At 40.1% G+C, this 23647-nt stretch overlaps 2 protein-coding genes across 5 annotated transcripts in view; one reads left to right on the forward strand and one right to left on the reverse strand.

Annotated features, from left to right (window-relative positions):
• The first annotated feature begins 2794 nt into the window (after nt 1–2794).
• ccdc146 (coiled-coil domain containing 146) overlaps nt 2795–23647 on the forward strand; it is a 47163-nt gene continuing 26310 nt past the window's right edge. For 2 of the 4 annotated variants that reach the window (XR_007882573.1, XM_051392591.1), the window contains exons 1-4: nt 2795–2960; nt 3596–3840; nt 19479–19561; nt 20251–20466. Coding sequence is in view for 3 of the 4 variants with exons in the window: in XM_051392591.1 (XP_051248551.1) it covers nt 2960; nt 3596–3840; nt 19479–19561; nt 20251–20466 (545 nt within the window). In the remaining variant the exon portion in view is untranslated. Of the gene's footprint in view, nt 2969–3595; nt 3841–19478; nt 19562–20250; nt 20467–23647 lie in introns of all 4 variants that reach the window. The other 2 variants (XM_051392593.1, XM_051392592.1) reach the window with 2 other exon arrangements.
• On the reverse strand, nt 4089–15114 carry fgl2a (fibrinogen-like 2a). The gene is made up of 5 exons (XM_051392594.1): nt 14198–15114; nt 13191–13395; nt 8098–8317; nt 6293–6463; nt 4089–6165 (listed from the first exon to the last, which is right to left on the reverse strand). The coding sequence occupies exons 1-5, from the start codon at nt 14798–14800 to the stop codon at nt 5850–5852; spliced, it is 1515 nt and encodes a 504-aa protein (XP_051248554.1). The 5' UTR covers nt 14801–15114; the 3' UTR covers nt 4089–5849.

The raw sequence follows: 23647 nt of genomic DNA on the forward strand, positions 1-23647 counted from the left end.
GTTTCATGTTTCCATCCGTCTGGTGGAATGACTTAACAGTAATAATAACAACCCGGCCTGTTCATCTCCTGTTATATCCCATTCTATCTTTAAATATAAGGTAAAGATTTCTCAAGGACACAAATACTATTTCAGAAGTGCACAGCTGATTCGGACTGAGCTTCAATAAAAAGCTGGTTTCAAGGTTTTATGAGGCTTTAAAACATCTGTTTATAAACTGTCTCCAGACATTTTCTCTGAAAGACAAAGTCTTTGACAAGAGAAATTGTAACAGCAGATTTTGTGTATGGAAAAAGACCACTACACATTGTGTGTGTGTTTTAATTAGGACTTTTAAAACAGTTTCCCAACACCCAACCACACATGAAAGAGGGGAATAGACGTGGAGGGGGTTGTAAAATTACCCCCAATCCCCAAGTTGCGTTTGTTGTGACTACAATAGAGCAGTAAAACAGAGATCTGGACACTGCATCCTGGGAGTACAGTAAGTTTTTCCAAAGGTCTGGTTTGTGCACGGGCTAGAGAGCAAACAAACACATTCAGGACATGCACATACACAATGTAACACAGTTGCTCTAGTTCTTGACCTGCTCTTATACAGACTTTACAAAATGAGAGTAGCAGCAGAAGTTACCCTAATGTCAGCACACATATTTAGCAGCAGTAACGTACATCATGTCCACCACCTTAGTTTGCCATCTAACATGTCTCTTCACCACTGACACACATCTATTCAACACACAGCATAATCTTCAGTCTTCAGCCCTGCTAACTGCCCCTGGTGTCTGATTCAATATGCAACATCTTTCAGCATCTGTTGTAGATTGTTAAACTTCACAGCCGTTACTGTGAACTGTGGCACAAAATCACAAACTCATGAAGCCAGCAATTTTGGTGGAGTTCACAGTAAGACATGGAGTTTTATAACACATATAGTCAGCAGATTTGATCAGTTTGACTTAGATGAAAGGGTAAAGCAACATCTGCAAAACATGTACAAGGACTATACGATGGTAAAGTTTGTATCAATGCAGTGACTGACGCAGCAACGAAGAACTCTAAAACTTTCAGGGTCCTTCTGTCATTCCCTCATACGTTTGCAATTCAAAGTTGCGCTCCCTCAAAATAGCTATAAAACTGGGGCTTTTTTTAGCCAAAAATGGTAATAGTAGGGGCACATGAAGGGGCATATTTTAATCAGAAAATAAACTAGAGTCTGCCAGGATTCAGAAGTTCAAACATCCAGACTGTTGGAGAGGATTCAAGGTTAATTTGGAAACCCGGCTTCTGCAAAAAACATTCATCCCAAAGCACTGGGTGATTTGTTTCGGATTTAACAAGGGGTGGTAAAATTAGGTCTACATAATTAACGGGTTTAATTAGAGAGCCTGTCTTTAAAAGTTTAATTAAGTCCTACATGTACAAGGAGGATGGCACTTGCCTTCATTCCCCCCCCCTTTTTTCATCCATCCTGGCTCATAACGGAAAAACAGTGGGTGGTGTTGGTTCTTAAAAGTTTAACGTTGTGACCGAGAGCGGATGCTGTCTGCCATGTGTCACTGTTTCCGAAATTTATAACAGAAGGCAAAACCATGGATGGTGTGTCAAACAAAACTGCAATTACTGGAAGAATTAGTAATTTTAGTTGTTGACTTTGTGCACAAAAATAGTGTATCTCCTCTGCCAAAACAACCACATTGCAAGAGAGTGTGCAATCAGATGGTCAGATATTACTGAATAATTATGATACCAGTTCTCAATAACTCAGAAAGGTCAAGCATATATATATGCATGAAAACATTATGTTAGGGGTAATTTCTGATGTATGTGATGCCTGGACTTTTGCACATGAATTCACATGCCTTTACTCCTGGTGCACATAAAGCTACACTCACCCTCGCGGCATGGTAAATGCACATACCTGTACCATATGTTAAGCCATATGGTTTTGTGTATTCTGTGTATTACTGTAAGTGACACTGAAAACAGCCTTTGAAGAGGAGGGTTATTTGTGCGACAGCCAGTAAACTCAAGGTAAATTGGGAACATACCAAGGAAGAAAACACAGTCTAAAACTCTCTCCCACAATTCATAAAAGAACAAAGAATCAAGGCTGAGCGTGCCATTAAGGAGAGGGGCTTAAATGTGCTTCTTGCTTGGTGGCACCCTGCATTTTTAGCTGTTATATCACGTCTACTTTTACTTATTAACTTTGACTGGAAAACCTAAAGGAATCTCCATCTCGTTCATACATATTCTAACCAAGCACACACACACGTACGTGCACACATTGCTGAGATAACACATCCCTGCAGCTGTTGCAGGGAGTGAATAATGGGCCATGCCAACTCCCAGAGTGCACTGTGGGAAAAAAGCTGATATAACAGGAGAAACAGCAGCATTGCATCATTGCCATCACTTTCACCTTGGATTCAGGTCAGGTGAATCCACTTTCATATTAGGGCTTTCACTGCTCAGTCACTAGGTGTATTCAGTCAGTTGCACTTTGATGCTGTGCTGTGCAGCCAGTGCGTGACACATGATGATGAAGAGCAGCAAGACTTCAGTAAATGACTATTTCCCGCCATCTGCTGGACAGTCACAGCAAGGGTGAAAGGAGATTTTGGATCGAGTGCACTCGTTTATAACTTTTACAAATCTTCTTATATTATCAGCTGGTAAACTTTAATGCGCAAAGAGCTAAATGTAGCTTTCACATAAACAACCAATGTAAAAATAAAAAAAGGGGTTTTCACCTGATATCACAGGGGGCGGGTGGTGCCGTTGCTGTGGTAACCACAACACGCCATTGATTCAGCCGGAGAGAAGTCTGTGATTTGATTTTGCTATCGTTAGTTGTACTTAAAAGTGTATTTAAAGGCGTACGGTGTTGATAGTTTCTAGTTTTATAGGACAACAAAGTCTTGAGGGACGTGTGTGAGGATTCCAGGGATTCAAAAGTAAGTAAGTAAGTTTGTTTAGCAGACAAACACCGACACAAACATTAACTAGTTAATGCTAGGTTATTTGTAGGGTAGCTAAGCATTGGTTTTATGCTTTAAGTGTGTAACTCGCTAAAGCGTGTTGTTTTTAGCGGTGTGGGCTAAAATTATTAATTAGCTCAAAAAGGTGTCGCGACAATACATTACAGTATCTGTGTTTCAAAGTCAAACACTGAAAAGGAGAGCTAGCGTTACTTTGTAAGAATGCCATTGATAATCTGACCTGTTGCCTACTTCAGGTTAATTGTTTTTGTTTTTTTTATCGCATACAGCTAATATAAGGACACAATAGATATATTTTCTGTCTGTTATCCTTTCCTTTCTATTGGTCTTATTGTTAAGATGCCCCAGAAATTGATGCCAAATGTATCTTGACTTTGATTTCCGGCAACAGAAGAGTTCCAACCAACTCTAATCTTTTCAGAATAAAAGCCCCATTTTCACGTATTTAACTGATACTTTGTGTAATCTGCTTGTACAGTTATCATCATCATAGTATTATTATTTATTCTGTGGTGGTTATGGAAAAAAAACAACCTACAATTCCTCAAAGTAATCTTGAATACTGTATCTATTTATGTGTTTTGCATTAGTGAGTCTGTCTGAGGAGCAGCAGGATAGCAGGCCTCCCAGCAGAGGAAAAGTGAAGCTGGAAGATCAAGAGGAGGAGGAGGCAATGGAGGAGGAGGAGGAGGAGGAGGAGGAGGAGGAGGAGGAGGAGGCAATGGAGAAGAACACCCCTCTAGTGGCCCTTGCACCTGATGCTTCGCTCCCAGAGGAGCTGCCCACTGCCAGTACTGATGTCTCTGCTAGTCCTGCTTTCCAGTGCTTAGATGAGGTAAGTCATATGTCTTCTGAAAGGCATTTTGGAGGTTTCATATGAAAGATAAATATCACATTTGGCAGTTGGAGTGACAGTATTTACCCTGATTGCTGAAAACAAGGACTAATGTATTTAACCAGTTTATTCATTTAATCTAAATTGATGTTTGGAATAGAATGTGATACTGTAGATTGATTCATGTGCCTTACAGCATTTATCCTTAAAACATTTTTAATATTCAAACAAAAGTGAATACTTGGAACTTGAAATCATCACGTGGATGAGCACAATACATTTTTATTTACTTGATCGTCACATACAGTAAACAGACATTAAAGTCACAGGCCCACAGTTTGATCATAAACCTCTGTGAAGTTAATATGAACTCACTCTTTTACTGAGTTGCTTTATTGAGTCAACACCTCATTAACCCATTTATTATGGGCATGCAGCACCTCATCCCTCCATTTTTACAGGCATCAAATAGCCCTGGATACTAGACGGCAGACACTTCAGAGTTTGTGTTTTCTACTCATGGATACTCATGCTTAACTTGTATACATTTTTGTATACATTCATTAAAAAGGTGAACCCAATACAGAAGATGCTTTTAAAGATGAGCAGGCATCAGTATGATATCAAGCTGCCAAACACTGCAATGTACACAGCCATGTAGTTAGAATTTTATTCATGTTTTGATATAAAAAGTGCATATCTTTTGGCATGACAGTTGAATATGAATGATAGAAAAGAGCAATATTGTACACACACAAAGCTCCAACTACACACATAATTACTATGAATGGTCACAATAATGCACAGTCGTTGTCATTGCTCGAATATCAACAATCATTGAACCTTGTACTGTATGCCCTATGTATAATATAAAAGCTATCATACCTCACAAAATAAAATAAATACTGTACACGTCCTTAAAGTGAAACATTTCTTTCCCCATCCTTCCCATTCACAGTGTGTATAGAATGGATTAAATGATGCAATACAGTTTTCTAACAATAGGCAGCAGTATTGTACAAGTGGTGAGTCAGGGAGAAATGTTTTTTTTTACATTTGAAAACTGGTGTATGGCATCAATATATTTGCAGTAGTTCAGTGCACCCAGAGACAAGGGTGGAAAAACTATTTTTTTCCTTGCTGCAGTGTCCTGCTCCGTGGCTGCTGTCAAGAATTTTACTAATGCATCAATAATGTAGAATGTGCTTGGCAATGGTCCAATAGAAATTTATCTCAGACTGCATATTTATACTGGGATATTTTATATTATATAGTATGATGACACATTACTGAAGTGTCTGTGTAATTAAATGAACGACGCCGCTGCCCAGAGGGTGTTGTATATCACTTCCTGTATTATAATTTTTTTAATACTCTGTCTTTCACAATGAATTTCAGATGCACTCAAAACTATATCATTATTTCTCATATACCTCACTCGAGTGGCTGCTGTTAATTATTAAACCATTTAGAGCGGAGAAAATGATTGCTCGTTAGTTTTTAGTACTACTGTGTGCTGTGCTGCGTCTCAGCGGGGGTTTATAGCAGGAGGCAGCAGGACAGAAAGTGTGGAAATGTCAGAGAAACATTGAAAAAATCTCTCATGGTAACCCTTCGTATAATATTATGGCCCCTGTAGGAGGCTGGCCTTTACATTGCATGTGTTTTTTTTTTTATTAGTCCATCATCGTTCATAGTCCATTGTCCTTTATTATCATCATTTTAATCCAACATTTTGAAGGCCACACTCACCCCAGTGGAAAAAAGTAATAGCACAGTTAATTTTTTTCTCAATTACTTTTGTTATTACTGCATTCAAACTGTCTATAGGACTTATAGTCTTTTTCGGTGTACACGTATGCATGTGTAAATGTGTGCAAATGCATGACTATGCGCATGTGTATGAGTTTCTGAGTCTACTTGTTCTTCCATTTTCTGACTGTCTTTGTTTTGTGTTGTGTCCGTCTATCTGTCCATCTGACTATACTCATCAATATTTACCTGTCCTCTTAAGGGGCAAAGTTCTTGGGCCGTATCATCATCTTGACAGTCTTGAAGGCCTGCCTGTAGTTGGTAGGGTAGTACTCTGTCGACATGTTGTGCCATGTTCCCCAGAAGATCCCGTTCCTGACTCCCTTGTACCTCTTGTGATAGTACTTCCCGTTGAGGTTGGCGGACATGCAGGCATCGAACCACCAGCCGGAGCTGTAGTAGGCGCCGCAGTTCCCGGATGGATACATGTCGTTGTCACGGTCGGGCGTGGAGAAAAACTTCTGGTCATGATTGAAGTGCTTGTTGAAACTGATGGCGTTCCCAGCTGTCCCACTATAATGCAATGACACATCAGTATATATATATCTAAGATATAGTCCTCCTTTATCAATATTTGATCACACATGCATAGAATAACCTGGCAATAAATCTGATTCTGATTCAGAATGTAATATTGTACCTGTATCCACTGATAGACAGCCGGTAGCGTAGGTATTCATTGGCCACGTAGAACTGGTCGTACTTTGCATACTCCCGAACACCCTCAAAGTCCTCCAGCTCGATACGCAAGATCATGTCTTTGGCTTTTGTCATCAAGTGGATATGGTCATTGCCCAGCCAGAACTCATCTCTGCAGCAGAGGGAAAGGCAGAGGAAGGAGGGGAGAGACCAGAGCGAAATGAAAAATAGATTATAAACGAGCTCATATGCTTGTACACTTGATTAGAAAGTGGATACAGTTACTCAAACTGAATTTACTCATCCCTGCAGGGGAGGAGAGGCAAGGAGGAGATGCAAGGGGAGAGTAGTGTGACAGTGAAAGAAGATGAGAGGAGGCGTTATTCTTTCAGTGGGAGGTTATACTAGATGTGTAGGCACGGTTAGCAAGAGGTAACCATGGTTATTTCCCTCATAAAAGTCCGTCCTACAGAAGCTGAGATGACAATAGAGAAAATGAGCGGAAATTCTAATCTAGTTAGAGGCTATAGTAGAGGCTCCGCATTAAAACTATATAAATAAATATGTGAAAAGGCTTGCTCCCTCCATTTTTACTGGGACCTGTTTCACAATTTTTAACATTTATTTTTGGATTTAAATAATTAATTTTTGGTTAACACATTTATTATCTGTTAAAATAGGTCAGCCCACTGTGGTGATATATGTTTACTTGGTTGTTTTACGTGTGATAATCAGTGAGTGAGAACAGGTGGTGAACAATCAGTGATAGTGGGAACAGGTGTGCATCGTTAGGTCCTCTCAGCACTGAGTGAGCGGGCACCCTCCAGTTGTGGGAAGAAGGGTAAAACTACTTTCCAGCAAATTACATTCTGTTAAAGTCGGTGCACTGATGGGTGTGCATGGATGCCCAGATATAGATTTTACTGGAATAACTGAGAAATCCTGAGTTAATGCTTATTTCACTATTGTGTTGGGGTTTTTTTTATATTTGTATCGGTCTAGCTCACCCCTTTAGTTTCCTGAGCAGGTGGTAGGTTCCAGTTAGGCGAGTCTGAGAAGTTAATAAAGGTTTGGGAGAGTAGTGGGAGCTTCCTCTGAAGCTGTGGGTTTAAGCTGTTGATTTTCCCATCATCATTTGTTCACTGTTACATTGTTCTAGTTAAAAGGGTGCTCTGGTGATTTATTATTGCATTTCCATGAAGTTTGGGGATTTACAAGAGATGGATTAAAAGTGACATTATCAGGGTTATTTTCTCTGACTTAGTTTTCCAGTGCCACACAGCATCAACTGCGTGCCTCATGGGGTGTCATGACAGTCAGCATTTAACCTCTTTGTGGTCATGTTTAAAACTCTCCCTAGCCCAATTCTGCCTATGTGATATTTTTGCCTATCCTGCATACAAATAGCAGAAAATTAAGCTTTTTGCCACTAAAGTTTGTTGATAATTCCAAGAATCCCTCAATCACCTCCACTATTTTACAACAAATGTTTTTTTTGATTTAAGAATAAGGCTTAAAAATGCCAGTTGGATATAAATTCTCATCTATGCAAGCTTCTTAGCAACACCTGAGAAATGTTTTCACCCATCTTAAGATATATTGTGAGAGGAACCCAGGAATAATACCCCAGTTTCTTTTTAAGTGCCTATGTAGTTTCTATCTTATACTGTTCTTATTTTCATTTTATGTACTTTTAAACAATTTTTCACTGTAATTATTTCTACCCTTGTACCTCTACCATAATGCTCCAATTTCCCTCTGGGGGGTCAATAAAAGATTATCTTATCTTATCTCTTAGCCGTTTACCTGAGGTTCCCGAAACCTTTCTTGTACTCGGTCCAGGTGCGATTGAAGCTGACAGACCCATCGAGCCGTTGCTGTATCACCGTCCATCCACCTCCATAGGATTCCATGTCACAAAAGACATCAAATGTCCCGTTGCGGGGATCAGGGGTCACACGATACACACCGTTCTTCCTCACCTCCAGCACATTGTAGTCTGAACAGTCCCGAGGGGCTAACATGACTGCTTGGGGGGACAGAGAGAGAAAGAGGGGGGGAAAAGAAGAGCGGGCAGTTGTTAAGGGAATGTTCTATTCAATCATCTTTTCACTTCTCTGGCATTTTTTTCTTCTGAACCAGGATACAGTAATAGAAACAGCCCCTGAGGCTAAGGATAGGGAAAGAAAATGCGATAAGTTGACAGGAAATCCAGCTTTAACCATTGTAGAAGTTCTCATTCCTGCATTAATTTCCAGGGCAGTCTATTCAAATACAAAACAGTTCAGCAAGTTCTTTAGCCAACCTGCTACAAGACTATTCCCTTGTTCATTGTGTGGATCAAACTAAAGTTCAGCAAGTCATCAAGCATAAAATAGTAAAGCATAAAATATACTGTCTTTCAGTAAGTGTTTTAAAAACACTAGCCTATCCACTGCCTCTCAACATGATGTCCCCTTTCGGAGTATCTGGACTAACATTAAGGAAAGTAAGTGGAAGGACAAAGGCCACTGTCAAAGGATACAAGTCAGTGACCTTCCCCTGTGCTGCACCACAGGTCTGTTTCATACAGTCCTCTGCTTTCTAAGATCCCATCTTTTTTTTTTTTTTTTTTTACCTGCCCACTTATTTCTCAAACTCTGTCCCCTGTGTTGCACTGCAGGCTGCTGACCCCACCCAAAACCGAGGTCCAAAGGCCCCTGTCAGTTAGCATTTGGGAATTGAAAGGAACAGACTTGTCAAAACGTGGGAAAGTGTAAAACTGGATTAGAGAGGCGTACCCCCTCCCTGCATGTTCGGCACCTGGGGCCTAAATCATTCTGACATTGGGCAGACAGCATGTGAACCCCTACTGAGTTTGTTTCGCTGATACAGTTTTGTCATACTGTTAAATCTGTTTAGTGGTTTGGTAGATTATAATAGAGCAAGAGTGGGAGGGGAACCAAACTGATTGCAGTGGGCCAGACGTCCGGTTTCTTCCAGTACAGGGAGGGGAAGTGGATACCGAAAAGGGTTTTGTGAATTGGAGAAACATGCAGTCATGGTACTTCCTGGTAGCATTAGTGCAAAGCTTTTTCTTCTCATGATTAAATGAGAAGGTATTTGTAAGTAGTGCATGGCGCACAAAGTGATTGCTTTGACTCTATAGCCATCTACTGTATTTTCCTGTCAAGATACTTTAGTTGCAAAAGGCTGCAGATGGTAAATCAGTACATATGGAAAAAAAAAAAGTCTGGGAGTCGAGCGTGAGGTTAAAGATGTTATCCTTGTCACGTCAACAGCTCTGTCTGCACTTGGCATTCAAAGTATTGTCCTGTAAATTCTTTTATCGTCTCCTTCACTTTGAGCATCTGTGACTGTAGTCTCTCCACTTTGTCTCCCTCTCCTTATTTGTCCCCATCTGTCTGACGGGGCAGCCAATATCCCCAGACAGACAAGAAGCATCTCATCTAACTACCTCTGGCACTGTGCCTGACCTAAATAACTCTAATATCAGCCACTTACTGAAGTCCATATGACTGTTAGGTGATTGGCTGTCTGACTGCCATAGGTGGCTGATGAGTTAAATGACTGGTTAATTGGGTGGCGGATTGCTTTGCCTGCTTTCTTGCTTACTTACTATCTTCCATAAATCCATAAGTGGTAGCCTGCTCTCTTAAACTGATATGACATGCTTTTATACACAACAGTATTGACAACATGACTGACTGTTTTTAATAACACATTGCCCGCTTGACTGACTGCACGCAGATAAAGGATTGGCATAAAAGGAAGACGACTCTCTTATCAAGGCAGCATGCCCTGTGACAGCCAGTAGTCAACTAAGATTAGCACCTGTAATGGAAGGAAATGTGTATCCAGAGTGATAGTATAATCTTTCCCCACAAAAGCAGCTTAAAGAGAATACTGCTGTCTGTTTTGACGGAAAGAAACTCATCAAATAGCAACACCCTTCCTTTTAGGATGTTGTGTATCACCATGTTGCAGACAAGGAGTTCCTGACAATGGGGCGGACTGGGCATACATTCTCTTTGTTTATAATTTAGTTAATGTAGCTGAACAGTAACATGAATTGCTTTCCATTCACCTCAAGGCCCTAATACGTCTTGCAGGAGTGAAAGTGAAGTTGCAGCAAGTATGGAAATTGGCAAAGAGGGTGAAATAAATGCGTACAGCACTGTGAGTGATAAAAGCATCTTGACAAATGTACTATTAGTCCTGCTTGATGGTGAAATTGCAGTCCTACATTGGCCTAAAATGTCTGGGTAATGTATGCCAGCGTTTTATTAGCTGCATGTTCGTCAGCTGTTGTATTTTCGAGCTTGGAACAAAAGAGTTTGGATAAAGGGATGGAAAAAAAGAAGTTAGAAAAAGTGAGTGTCCTTAAATGCCTTTTTCTGAACTCGCTCAGTGTAAATGTTGTTTGAACTGTGTAGTGTAGCCTAATGAGCTGTACCCATGTGGCTGGTTTCTAAATCCCTGCCCATGTGTGGTGTTGTTAACATTTTGCTCGCCAATGATCCATCACCACAGCTCCTATCTACGTAAAAAATACACATCTGTCTCATATGACGTCTCCAAAAAAATGTTATCTCAATATAATCTTTATGTAGTCATCTTGGGCCTGCTTGCCTTGGATAAAACCGAATTTTAAATATGGTTTGTGCAAATCTCTATTTAACAATTATTTAATGATTTAGCTATAATTTGGCAGCTGGATGGTTTATTCAGGAGTCAGGGGAACCATTAAACCATGAATCGCTTCACTAAGCACTTTTCACAATGTGATAAACAACTGCAACATTTTTTCCTGAAAGTCAGTATGTAGTGTTCATAGCAAGTAGAGGGACATTAATTCAGCATCTGGAGTTCACACTGATGGGATTGTTGTGTCATGAGTCTGTCCTAAGTAGCATGAGCCAAAACCTTTCTGAAAGCCCTAAAATGTGTCGTTCATATCAGTAGGTAACTTTTAAACAAGAAGTATAACTTGAGTAAAACAGCAGTTGCATTGTTTATGCTCATCTTGAGAAACTTAAGTCTTATCATTACATGTTGGTCTATTTCCATGGTAACAGCAGCTGCATCTTGTCTACTTCTTTTGGATTCACTTCAGACACCATAAGGCATGATTTCCTAACTTGCGGCAGAATCATTTGCTGGTTCTTGAGTTTAACATGACAGATTAATGTACAAATACAAGTGTTACTGACCCTGTGTGTCATCCGTGACTAATGTTGGGAAATCCGCCCCCACATTACTTCTTGTGTTGTTGTCAAGAGATAATGAGAGCTAGTTGTTTTATGCAGGAATGAGCACTCAAGAGCATGACCTCCAGAGGAAGAGAGAGGTAGGGGGAGAGGCAGGGGTAAAGCACCGGGAAAAGGGATTAAAAAGAGGGAGACGGGGAAAGTTACGGCGAGGGAAGAAGTGAAAACAGTGGAGATGTGAAGGGGAAATGGAGAGATGAAGAACAGATAGACTGAGGATAAATGTATAAGGGAGAGAGGATGAGATTTGAAGGAGAGTTTGAAGGTGAAGGAGGCAAGTTTATGGGAGAAGAAAACACAGCGGAAGAGGAAAAGCTGGGATTCCCTTCACACCACTGTCCCAGCTAATCTACTTAGAAATAAGCTCACATCTGTTTTCCACATAAAAGACCCAATATAGTGTCACATTCACATGCACTCATGCAATATCAGGATATTATTCAGTTTCAGTCTGAAAAGTGGAATCTCAAATGTGCTCTCATCCAAATAAGCTTTTACATCAATGTAAAGTGGAATGTTTGTTATGCTTGGCTGGTTTGCAATCCCTCCTACTGCACAGTCTCCATCATGAGGTTCTCCCCAATCCTCTTTAAAAGAAACAGTTTAACGATTTCTAGAGGCAGGTTCAAATCTGTAAAGATTGTTTTTTTTTTTTTTTTTAATGTTCACACTATCTAATAGTGTAGGCGCCAAGTATCTGTCTCTCTTTTTCTCCCTCTCTTTTTTTTTTGAGTTTCTCCATATGGAGAGTAGTGGAATGTCAGAGCACTTGAATTAGTTATATAAGAGGTAATTTGAATTCTCACTTTGACCCTAGTTGTCATATTGCTTCACTCATGTACAGTATGATCTCAACCTAAAGCTATTTTGCTTTGGTAATGTTTTGTATGGCTGCACTTAGCCGACTCGGGCTCTACTATAGAAATGAGTGAGGGATTGTAGGGATGCTACTCTCACTTTCACTTTTTTTTTAAAGGTGATGGAAAATTCCTCTTATGATTATACGACTCTCCCTAAAATGCCTAATGTTCATATTGGTAATGGAGAAGGCATGTCGCAACAATCACTGAGTGTAGTTGACAATGTCATTGTCAGCATGGAAGATTTCATTTCCCATTTCCCAGAAAGGCCGCGTTGGGTGAAGGTGACCACCCAGAGTTGGATTGTTTGTAGTGATTACAAGTCGCCATTTCCACTTAGGCATGATTGGATAGATCCTATGCCAGACAATTCACCTCAAAACAACCCAATGGATGCCCAGTACACTACAACTGGAGTTTCATTACCATAACAACATCTGTGGTGAGTTTAAGTGAAATGGAGAAGAATAGAAGAGAAGAGAATAGAGAAAGGGCTTCTTGATCATGCTCAAAAAGATAGCAAAAAATGAAATGCATGAGAGAAGGACAAAAGAGGAGAGGCATCTTTGAAATAGCAAAGATAGAAGAATAGAATATAACACAACAGAAAACACAAAGAAAGGGGTTTTTGGGCAAAAGAGAATACATTTATAGCAAATAGCTGAGATGGATGGAGGGGATTTTCAGACGACAGTATAAGATGGGATAGAAAAAGAAAATTAACAAAATGGAGAATGCTACCAAACTATCTTAGTAGAAACAGGCTTACACTGAGGAGTGTTCTGTACTGGACATGCGGTGGTGCAGGTGGAGCTGAGCTTGTTGACCACTCCAGTGATGTTCTCCACCTGCCTATCCACCATAGCCTGCACGTTGTCCATGTTGAGCAGGTTGAGCCCCTCCATACGACCCTGCATAGCCGAGATCTGGCTCCTGGCGTTGCGCAGGCTGGCTGACATCCTATTCAGCTTCACCTGGGAAGGGCCAGAGCGGGGGAGGAAGGAAATTATTTCTGTGCACAGAATACAAAGCAGGTGGATTACTGAAGTCACCAGCCTCCTTCATTGTTTTACCAGCCAATTAGAATTTTAGAGTAGAAACGAGTCTGCGTGATGGTTGGCCGTCTGCCAAAGTGACTATGAGCGTCAACAAAGTTACCAGACAGCCATTTGGCTGGTGTCTAACGCTGATTCCCCACCCTGTTTCCAATACCAGGAATTTTCCCTGGTGGTCTGGTGCCACGGAGGACTTAAAACATCTGGCCAGTTTATATTCCACCTGAGTACATTTGACTGGGCATATTTAGGTAATTTGGTAGTGATTTGTAGGTATTCCTACAGTGTTTATAAAGCACATTTTATTTTAGTCTGTCACCAGGCGTGTAATGTTACTGGCTTACTCGGAATTCACGTGGCTTCAAAGGAAATACAGAAATTGGTGCAGTTTCACTATTGCACTGTTTGTACAGCCCTCTAAAGCTTGTTATGGTACTGAACGTGTGCTGACGTGGATATTACAGTTTTAACAATTTCAAAACTAATGCCTACCCTAATTTAGATTAGGATGACAAATACACTTAACTTTTATTGACATCATCATGAGAAATTTATAAAAGGATTTTCTGAATATAATCTATATACCTGGAGGTTTCATCTTTGCATTGAAACAAGTGTTTTTGTAAAAATAGAGCCCATTCCTTGGTAAAATCTTGCATTTTCTGGTTAAATTGTATGAAAATTGTCTCTTTTTGTCTTGAGACTGAACTGCGCCTCTTACCTGCATCTCCTGCATAGTGCTCGGGCTCGGTGTAATTTTCCCAAAAATAGAACCTTGCCCTGGTCCAGCAACATCCACAGTAGCTCCAGGGATTATCCCATCTCCCCTCTCTTCTTGGCTGGACCCACCTTGCACCTCCTGTCCTGTCAGGTCCAGTCTAACTCCTTCCCCAGCATCCCTCTGCGTCTGTCCCTGGTCAGCTTGCTGATGTCCAAAAGCCCCATTGCCCCGTGCCCCACGGCACTCCTGGCACCCACTCTTCAGCTTGTTGACCACCTCCTTCAGGCTCTGCAGCTCCTTCATCGTCTTCTCCAGAAGCCTGAACTGTTTGGGCAACTGGATGGTGAGGGGAGGCAGGGTGAGCTGGTAAGGGCAATCCTCCCCCTCCTCTGCCCCGGCCCCGGAGCTCCCGCACTGGCCCGAGGGTCTCAGTTTCATGGGGCAAGAGGTGGGGGTACCAGATTCAGATCCCAACGAGTAGGTTCCTCTAGCGTCCCATCTCTGGTGTGAGTTGACGGGGGAGTCTGCTGCCCGGCTGGCGCGCGGCACCAAGGTGGCTGTAAGCAGGAGACTGGCACAAACGCAAAGCACAATTGTTCTCATTTTTCTTCTGTGTGAGATTTGTAAATGAGAAATAAGTGTGTGTAAAGTGAGACTGTCTGCAACTGCCTCTGATCTAAACTCAAAAAGTGTCTGGATGCGTAGAGTGTGTGTGTGTGTGTGTGTGTGTGTGTGTGTGTGTGTGTGTGGAATGTGTGTGAATGTGAGTGTATGTCTGCGCCCGCAGCTGCAGATTGTAAGTATAGGTGTATGTGAATGTGTGTCCAGTATCCTATTGGTTTAAGAGTGTGTGTGTGTGTGTGTGTGTATGAGCACAGCCTGCAGGAGGGAGAGCGCGCAGGGGAACTGCCTTTGCCTCAGAAAGCTGTGTCATTAATATCAGGACGAGTGAGGGAGGGAGGGACAGAGAGAGAGAGAGAGAGAGGCGGAGAGAGAGAGAGATGGGAGAGGGAGGGTGCTGAGTTAGAGAGGATGGGAGGGGCAGCACTATTGCGTAATGCAAAACACCATATCAGCAGCACTGTGAAAAACCAGAGATGCAGACAGAAATTATGGGAGAGGGGGAGGAAAGGATAGAGAGAGAGAGAGGAGGGAGGGACATAGAGAGAGAAGGTAGGTCCTTCGTCCCGTACTCAGCGCATGGTGTTGTCCTGCTCACTCTGAAGTCGGCTCATTTCCCCAAAGAGCGAAATGACTCACTGCACAGGAACTATCCACTCAACTGACGTGAGGGTGATGTTTTTTTCACGCTTTGTTGTTTTATGTTTTTAGATGTCCGCAGCACAAAATTTAAAAGCCTCGTCCCCTGACCCAGTTCAGACTCCAAAGCCTTATTTAAAACGCCGGGTCACCTCCGCCAGTCACTCTCCACTTCCAAATTAGGCTCAGGTGGGCACAATTACTGTAAAATCCATGATTAGCCAGCAGCAACCATAAAGTGTGTTTATTTCCATTAGTACAAACAACTTGTTTTTCTGTATTTACAATGCTTGCTCAGGGTTTTGCAAATTGAGCACAACAACCATCAGAGACATCCGAATCAGTTTTCCCCGAATCCTTATGGGCATCCTTGAATATTGAGCACCTGCAGATTCAGTATTTAGTTTTTCCTACGTAACACAGCTGCAAATTGCACAAACTGTCCATTAAGATAAGTAAAGCTCATTCGATTTTAAATATGTTCTGATGGCTAAATAGCACAGCCTATATCACTTTGGATCTTTGATGGTTTCCCATATTTTTGTTAATGTCATAATTTAAGCCTTTCTATCTCTTGCATGAACAAAATATGGAAATTTAAAAGCAATTTCCAACCAACAGCCCCAAGTATACCTGCAACATGTCACTGAAATAAATGCAAAACAGCCTCTTTTTTTTTTTTTTTTTTTTTTTTTTTTTTACTCTCTTAGTTCACCTTACTGGCTGTCAGTGTAGGCATCATTAATTGAAACTGCTGGCTGCTCTTTATTTATTTGTGCCGCACAATGATTGTCTGACACATTTAGCACCAATTGGAAGTGTCTTGTTTTGGGACCCCCTTGAAAACAAGATGATACATCCCGAGGGGTTTATACTAATCTATTCATCAATGCCTTGGTTGGCTTTTTAGAGAACTTGCTAAGTTCTAAGTCAACTTTATTTCCCTAAAATGAAAGTTTTTATATCACTTGCCTCCTCCTTTGGGAGATCAAAGGTCAGAAAATTGGTTTTTCAACACAGCGGATGTAGGGCGGCGGGCGAGTTTGAACTCCATTCTGTGGCCCCAGCTGTTAATAAAGTTACACAATCTGCAACTTTATAATTTAAAATGTATTAAACATTTTAATTGCTGTGATGTCACCACTGATGGGATTATGAAATGGTTTACGTAGTTTGTTACAATATAAACAAAGCAAACAGATAATAATTAAAATCTCTTTATGAATAAACAACACACTTGTTTTGCCTGCAATGATGATGTGGTCAATTTTGGTGGTTTTTCAAATTGCACTCATACACTCCCATAAACATTATTCATACATTAGGCAATCTTATGGAGCATCTTATTATCAACAATTATTAAGCTATTAAAATTAATTGTTTATCCTGCAGAGTGTACAGTTCTTCGTTTTGGATCCTTGCCCAGAAACATTTACAGTCTGGATGTTACCCTACTTGGAGACTTTGTTATAAACTTGTAGTAAGTTCATCAACTTGGCACAGTTTGTTTGTTTGTTTGTTTTTGTGGGACATGGCAATTGTTTCAGTATATTAAGTGATTCATAACCATGGGTCATGTAGTTGGATTTTTTTTCTCTGGGGTGTTAGATGTCTCATGCACAAGTCATATTTCTGGAGAAGTGACACAGTTTCGGATAATTGATTTCAGCTACAGAAGTGGCTCGCAGCCCTGACAGAGGAACGCTCCAGAAAGGAAAATATTACTGCACAAAACTTCTCCTAACAAAGTCATTCAGTTTAGCTGTAAACTCAACTCAATCAGTCAATATCTGGACATGAAGGTAGAGATACACAGAGAGGGAGATGGTGGTTCTCTCCATCACACACTGGGATTCAACGCTGTGCCTCTGTGGTCATTATTTTTCTCCCCAAGGGTGCAGAGTTTTAAAGCCCACAGGTTCTTTTTGTTACACATTTCACATACTGTAACTGCTGCACTGTGCAGTCATATTACCGGAAAGGTTTACTGCGGCTGTGTGTGTGTGTGTGTGTGTGTGTGTGTGTAAATATCTTCCAGTGATTGTCTCTATCTCACTTCAAAGATGGTCCACCACATGTGAGCCTTATGCAGCCACCCCATAAAAACCTCCAATGCTCTATACTGCTGAAGATAAGTCTTGGCACCAGAATTAGAAAGGCTGCCTGAAACCGCTTCAGGCTGCTTCTCTCAGATAAATGCCCAGCGTATGGCCAGGATGTCTGTCGCATCACTGGTATGTCTTCCACGTAGCTGAAAACACAACACTGGCCATATTTGATGTGTTATTTAGCCTCATAATCAGTTTTTAAGATGTTATTTCAGTGCAGTGAGATAATTTCACATGTTCCCTTAATTTGCTTTTTTTAGGACACAATATTAGATTACATGACTAAGGTTCAAATTGGAGATTAGTTAGGACCAGATGACCCACTTACCATTTCAAGATGTTGGAATGAGAGATTGAACTATACTTTTGAATGTTTTTAAAAGTGGATAGTTTAATACTAGTCAGGTGTAGTGATGTGACCTTGGGTGACTGCTAATGCAAACTGACTGAAATACATCTGAATAAATCATATTAACAAGAGCCTCAATCTGCATCTTTAGCAACAATCATATCTCTGTCCTTTCAGCCCTTGGAACGTGGTCGGTTACTTGCGAGCACATTTGACAATAGCCAGATAAACAATATAATGGAATGAATCTAAAAACATAATCGGCTATCCCTAATGTTCGAAGTCGGGGAGAGTTATCAGTCCGCGCGCGCGTTTGTATAATCAGAATGTTTGTGTGTGTTCACTGCCGTTACACGGTCCGACCTGAGATATCCTCAGTTCTGCAGCTCTTTGATACAGACAAGGCTATCATTCATTACTCCCCACTATAGCAGCCTGGCTCTGAAGATAAGAGGGGAACAACACCTGTCTTCTGTTTCTATCACTGTTACACACACACAGAACTACCTTGCCACATAGAGAAATTTATCAGCAACTCTTAGTGATCATTTTCCCCTTTTTTTTTTTTTTTTGCAATGCTCTTGACCTGATATCTTTTGTTTGGTTTTTACCAAGGTTTCACAGCTGTGTATCTTTGCTATCAACATGTTTCAAATCATTCAAGGCTAATGGTACCTGTAATCTCAACAACTGTAGTTACCGTTATATATGCGCCATTTTCAATGATTTTTCTTCTCCTTTTGAGATTGCAGATAGCTGGGGGTTTGTTTTTATACTGATTGTGATAAGGTGTTCTGATACTGTGATATCTGCTATGTTGATAAAAGTTTATTCAGTCCAACTTGGGTTAAATCCTCTTTACAGACATCAGGGAGTTGGGCTTTGTTGTGGTCGATCACACTTTGTGTTGGCGAGTCCAGACAGATATAAAGGAGCTTTTTCTTACAACAGTCATTGAAGTTTAAGCATATTACCACAGAAACAAAGCAATTTTTGTTCAAAAAAAGTTTTGACTATTAAGGCATTTCAAACTCTTTTGGAGTCTCTAGTGATTTAGCTTTCTTCTTCTTCTACTCCTGGAACTTAATTTTGTCACTAAACAATATTACAAAACTGCTTACTGGTCACAATTGTATCTGGTTCCTAGCAATATTGCCCTATTGAATATTCCGTCTGGTGAAAACGGCAACAAGAGATTTCCGCAGAATGTGATATTCTATTCATATCATAGCTTTTTATACAGGCAGCTTTGGGTCAGATCAAAGACTTTGAAATAGTGCAACCTGAACTGGCAAACCCATGCAGGAAGATTTGTAGCTCACTTAGCTGGATAAAGTTTAGGACTGCTGTAATGTCCAGATGTATCTGAGCTGTTCAGATGTGGATGATTGACACAGGGGAAATCCCAGCAACCAATCATACGCTGATGGGAAAAGTTGGTTACACACTTACTTACTACTACTAAATCCATAAATCATCAGTTATACCACCTGTCAATTCTTCTTTACAAACTGTTTCTTCATGTCCATGTGATTGGTAATGTTTCTGTTTTTATGCTCCTCAGTTCTTATCGTTGGGTAAAATCAGCCAGACCAAAGTAGCCAAACTGAAATCCAGCTTCAGGCTACTCCACAATACTCTGAAGAGGTATGTTTTCTCCATGGTACAAAAGTTCATTTGTAACCCTCTTGTTTGTGTCATGTTGCAATTTGGCGGTGCAGTATAACTGCAAAAATGCTGAGAATACAGTAGAGAAGTTCAATTCTCATGACAGCCAACTGAAGTGCCCTTGAAAAAGACTTCAACTCTTTATCAGATCTAGTCTGCTGCTCTTATATAGTATAGAAAAAATATAGAAGTAGCATCTGTTACATCAGCCACTGGCATCTGAAGAGACATTTTGAAGCCTATTACAAAAAAAACAAAAGCCTCACTAAAATAAACCTAATGGGACACTCTCAAAAACGCCACCAAGGCACATAAAAAAATAATTTTATTTTTTTTTTTTTTTTTTTTTTTTTAAAAAAAAAAAAAAATTTTTTTTTATTTTTTTTTTTAATTTTTTTTTTTTTTTTTTTAAAAAAACAACCCCTTTTTTTTTTTTTTTTTTATTTTTTTTTTTTTTTTTTTTATTTAAATAGGGGGGTGGGTTTTTTTTTTTTTTTTTTTCCAAGGTTTATTTATCTGATTGTTATTGCCTTTACATTTCCTGCAAAGCAGAATGTTCTCATGTAGAATAAATCATATAAAATTGAGCTAATATTTAGATTTCTAATTGACAAATATCAGTTTACTGCATACGGTACCAGATACTTCATCATTGTTTCATCCAACAGTACCCAGGATTCTGAGATCCAGCTTTTGGGAGAGGCAAAGAGGTGCCGTGCTCAGTTGGAAAGGCTGCAGAACGAGGTGGAGAGAACAGAGGAGCAGAGCACCTCTGAGCAGCCTGAAAGTGAGGTCAATGAACTGAGGCAGCAGCTCCTCCGGGCATACAATGAACTGAAAGCTGCCGAGGACAGAGAGTACAAGACACAACACAAACTGAAGTGGTGAGCTGTATATATACACGCATTATTATTGCAGTCACTCATGCTACATCAGATGTCAAATTAATAAAATGACAGTGACATTCGATTCAAGAAAATGCATCTGTTACGAACTTCTCTCAAATTTGGCTGCAGCTTTGTCTGTCTTACACACACACACTCACACACACACACACACACACACACACACACACACACACACACACACACACACACACACACAGATGAACTTCACACCACTGATAGGGTCCCAAGAGACAAAGGAGAGTAAGGACAAAACACTGAAGTGAAACTGGAGTGGTGAAAAGAGAAGTTGTGTACAGTAGGACAGCGCACACACAAACAAACACACACACAGTTCCAGTTAAGTAGCTAGGGACCAAACAAACTGAGGTGAGCTACAAGAGGCAGCATCTTTGCAAGTTTTCATTAACTTTAGAGGAAGGTGAAGGTGAAAGCATATAAGACAAACACACCCAAATAGTATTGCTGCTGTGTGTGTGTGTGTGTGTGTGTGTGTGTGTGTGTGTGTGTGTGTGTGTGTGTGTGTGTGTGTGTGTGTGTGTGTGTGTGTGTGTGTGTGTGTGTGTGTGTGTGTGTGTGTGTGTGTGTTGCTTGGCTACAGCTTTTTTTTCTGTACCACTGAAACTTCCCTGTAAGAAAATAGTCTATAATTATATAATATAATAATACACTGTTATTGTTAGGAGTGAATTTTATTGCCATTGCCTTAAACGTTGTTTGTCTTTTTAGTATAGCTACATTTTTTCATGGACACAACTCATGATACAAATACCAGGTTTAAGTGGATTTTTATGTTTGCTCTGGAGACATGTTTGTTCATCTGAGCTCTCTGCACTGGATCAGTCCTGTAGTCCTTCTGTTCCTCTCCTCTAATCCTTTCCTTTCGATCCCATGAGTCCCTTTTCTCATCGCAACCAATTTTCCTCTTTTCGACTGCAGGTTCCTCTTTTACTTCCCCCTACTCACTCAACACCACTATCAGTGTGTCCAAAGGGTCGAACACACCCACAGAAGTGGAAAATAACGCACTCACTCGAGTATCTCCCTCATACACAAACTCTTTTCAAAAGCCAAACAGAGGTTACTGGAACATTGCTAAGCAACATGATAACATATACCAGTAGTTTCCAAAGATGTTGGCTTATGACAGTTGAAAGCAAAGCAATATCTACTTGTGACCCCTCGTTAAAGTTTGCATAGGTCTTAAGGTTGTGGCCTGTTCAACTAAAAGGAATGTTTTCCTTCTTGGACTGAATTATTTTTAGATTGAAAAAGTGAAAATAACCAGAAATTCACAAAAAAAAGCAAAAACTGAACAAAGCTTAAATGTGTTTCAGGCAGTGGTAACAAGGTACAATCACTACAACTAACTGCAATAGGCTGAGACACCTGTCAATCAAAAACCTCTTTAAAATTAAATCCTTAATGGAACACTGATTCTCAAAAACGCCACCAAGGCACATAATGGAGGAAGTGAAATTAACTTGTGAGACCCCAATCTCTTGTGGAAAGAACAAATCTTTGTGTAATCTCTTGTAAAAACAAGAAGAAAAAATCTGAACGTGCACATTAAATCTAATTTGCTTAGTGATTTGTTTTTAGATTGAGACAGAAAGTGAAAATAACCCAGAAATTCACAAGAAAAAAAAACAAAAACTAGAAAAGGCGACATTTTTGAACAACACTTAAACGCTTCTTAATTTGCAGTTTTCGTGATAAACGTTAATTGTTTGTGTATGAGATTTTAAATGGGAGATGCACTTGAAGCAGTTAGTTGAACTGCTATTTAAAAGGATGGAAGTTGAACTCTAAATGATGAAAGCTCCTGAAATTTCAGAGTTGAAGCACCAACAGACACATTTGTATGCCGTTGCAGTTGAATTGTCACTTTGTATGTAAGAAATAAAAGTAGTCAAACTGTAAACTATGAAAGCACTGGAGATGCACGTTGAAGGTGAAGCACCAGAGACTGTTTGTGTGTGTGCAGTGTAAATATTTAGTGTCAGTTTGTGTGTAAGCAATGACAGCTCAAATACTTTGATATTTTAACTGCTGTCAGTTGAACGGTGAGCTCTGAAAGTAGTTGAAATGTCAGTTGGAGTAACCCAACTGTCAGTTTAAGGGCAAAAATTTGTTGTCATTTCAGCTGCTTTGAGCCTTTTACACACCAGCTGTCGGTTAAGGGGTAAGCAATAAAATCAGTTCAGTGCAAATTTCAATTGCTTTCATTGCTTCACTGGAACTAGGAATTGAACTGTGAGCAAATAGGAGAAAATAAAATGGCTATATTGTCAGTAAGTTCAAGAGAGAAAGAGACCATGATACATCACTGCAGGTTTGAACAATTGACAATGTTTAAAAAAGAGTCTGAAACTTCAATTCTGATTACTGAAAGAAGGTTATGATAAAGCTGAACTAAACAAGGCACTACCCTTTCCTCTTTATCATGTTAAAGTGTGAATTAAGTTTCTTCTAAAATAGGAATATACAGGAAAGTCTGAAAAATCTGGGGAAGAAATATGTTTTTGACTGGTAATCAACTCGTGGATGTTTCCTAGAAATAAAGTGAGTTAAGGTCTATTATTCCTAATAGTCCTACTTTACTCAACAGCAGCCTCATATTCTTTTAAGCAGACCTCTTTTCTTCTTCTTTCCTGAAAGGCCTTAGCAATATTTAATCACTCACAGCATGTAAACTTACCAATGTATTGCAAAGATATGATAGGACACAGTGATTTTTAGTGCAGAGCACACACACTGAGGCAGAGAGTTTGAGGCACAGCGGTAATTGAAATATTAAATGGAAACCACTTACAGAGCATTCTCAGAGGATGCGGTAATAGACAATATTAGACACTGAGTGTGCATATTATTTGTGACAGCTTCTGGTAGTGAGCTCTCTTGTCCTGTCATTACCTGTATTTCTCTTTCTGCCCTCTCTTTCATCCCCTCTGCCCTAATCTCATCCCCCTCTTCCTGACTTTTCTTCTTTCCTTTCTCCACCCTTGCCCAAATGGCTAGCGGTCTGCATATGACAAGCAGATGCTCACCATGCAAATATGCCTTTTAAAATCTTTGCGTCCTTTTATCTTTAGCCAAACAGATACATAGGAATTCAGCACTTTTTCCAGTCCTATATTTTAGCATTGATGCAGTTTTC

Source organism: Dicentrarchus labrax, unplaced genomic scaffold (genome assembly GCF_905237075.1).
Source record: "Dicentrarchus labrax unplaced genomic scaffold, dlabrax2021, whole genome shotgun sequence".
NCBI lineage: Eukaryota > Metazoa > Chordata > Actinopteri > Moronidae > Dicentrarchus > Dicentrarchus labrax.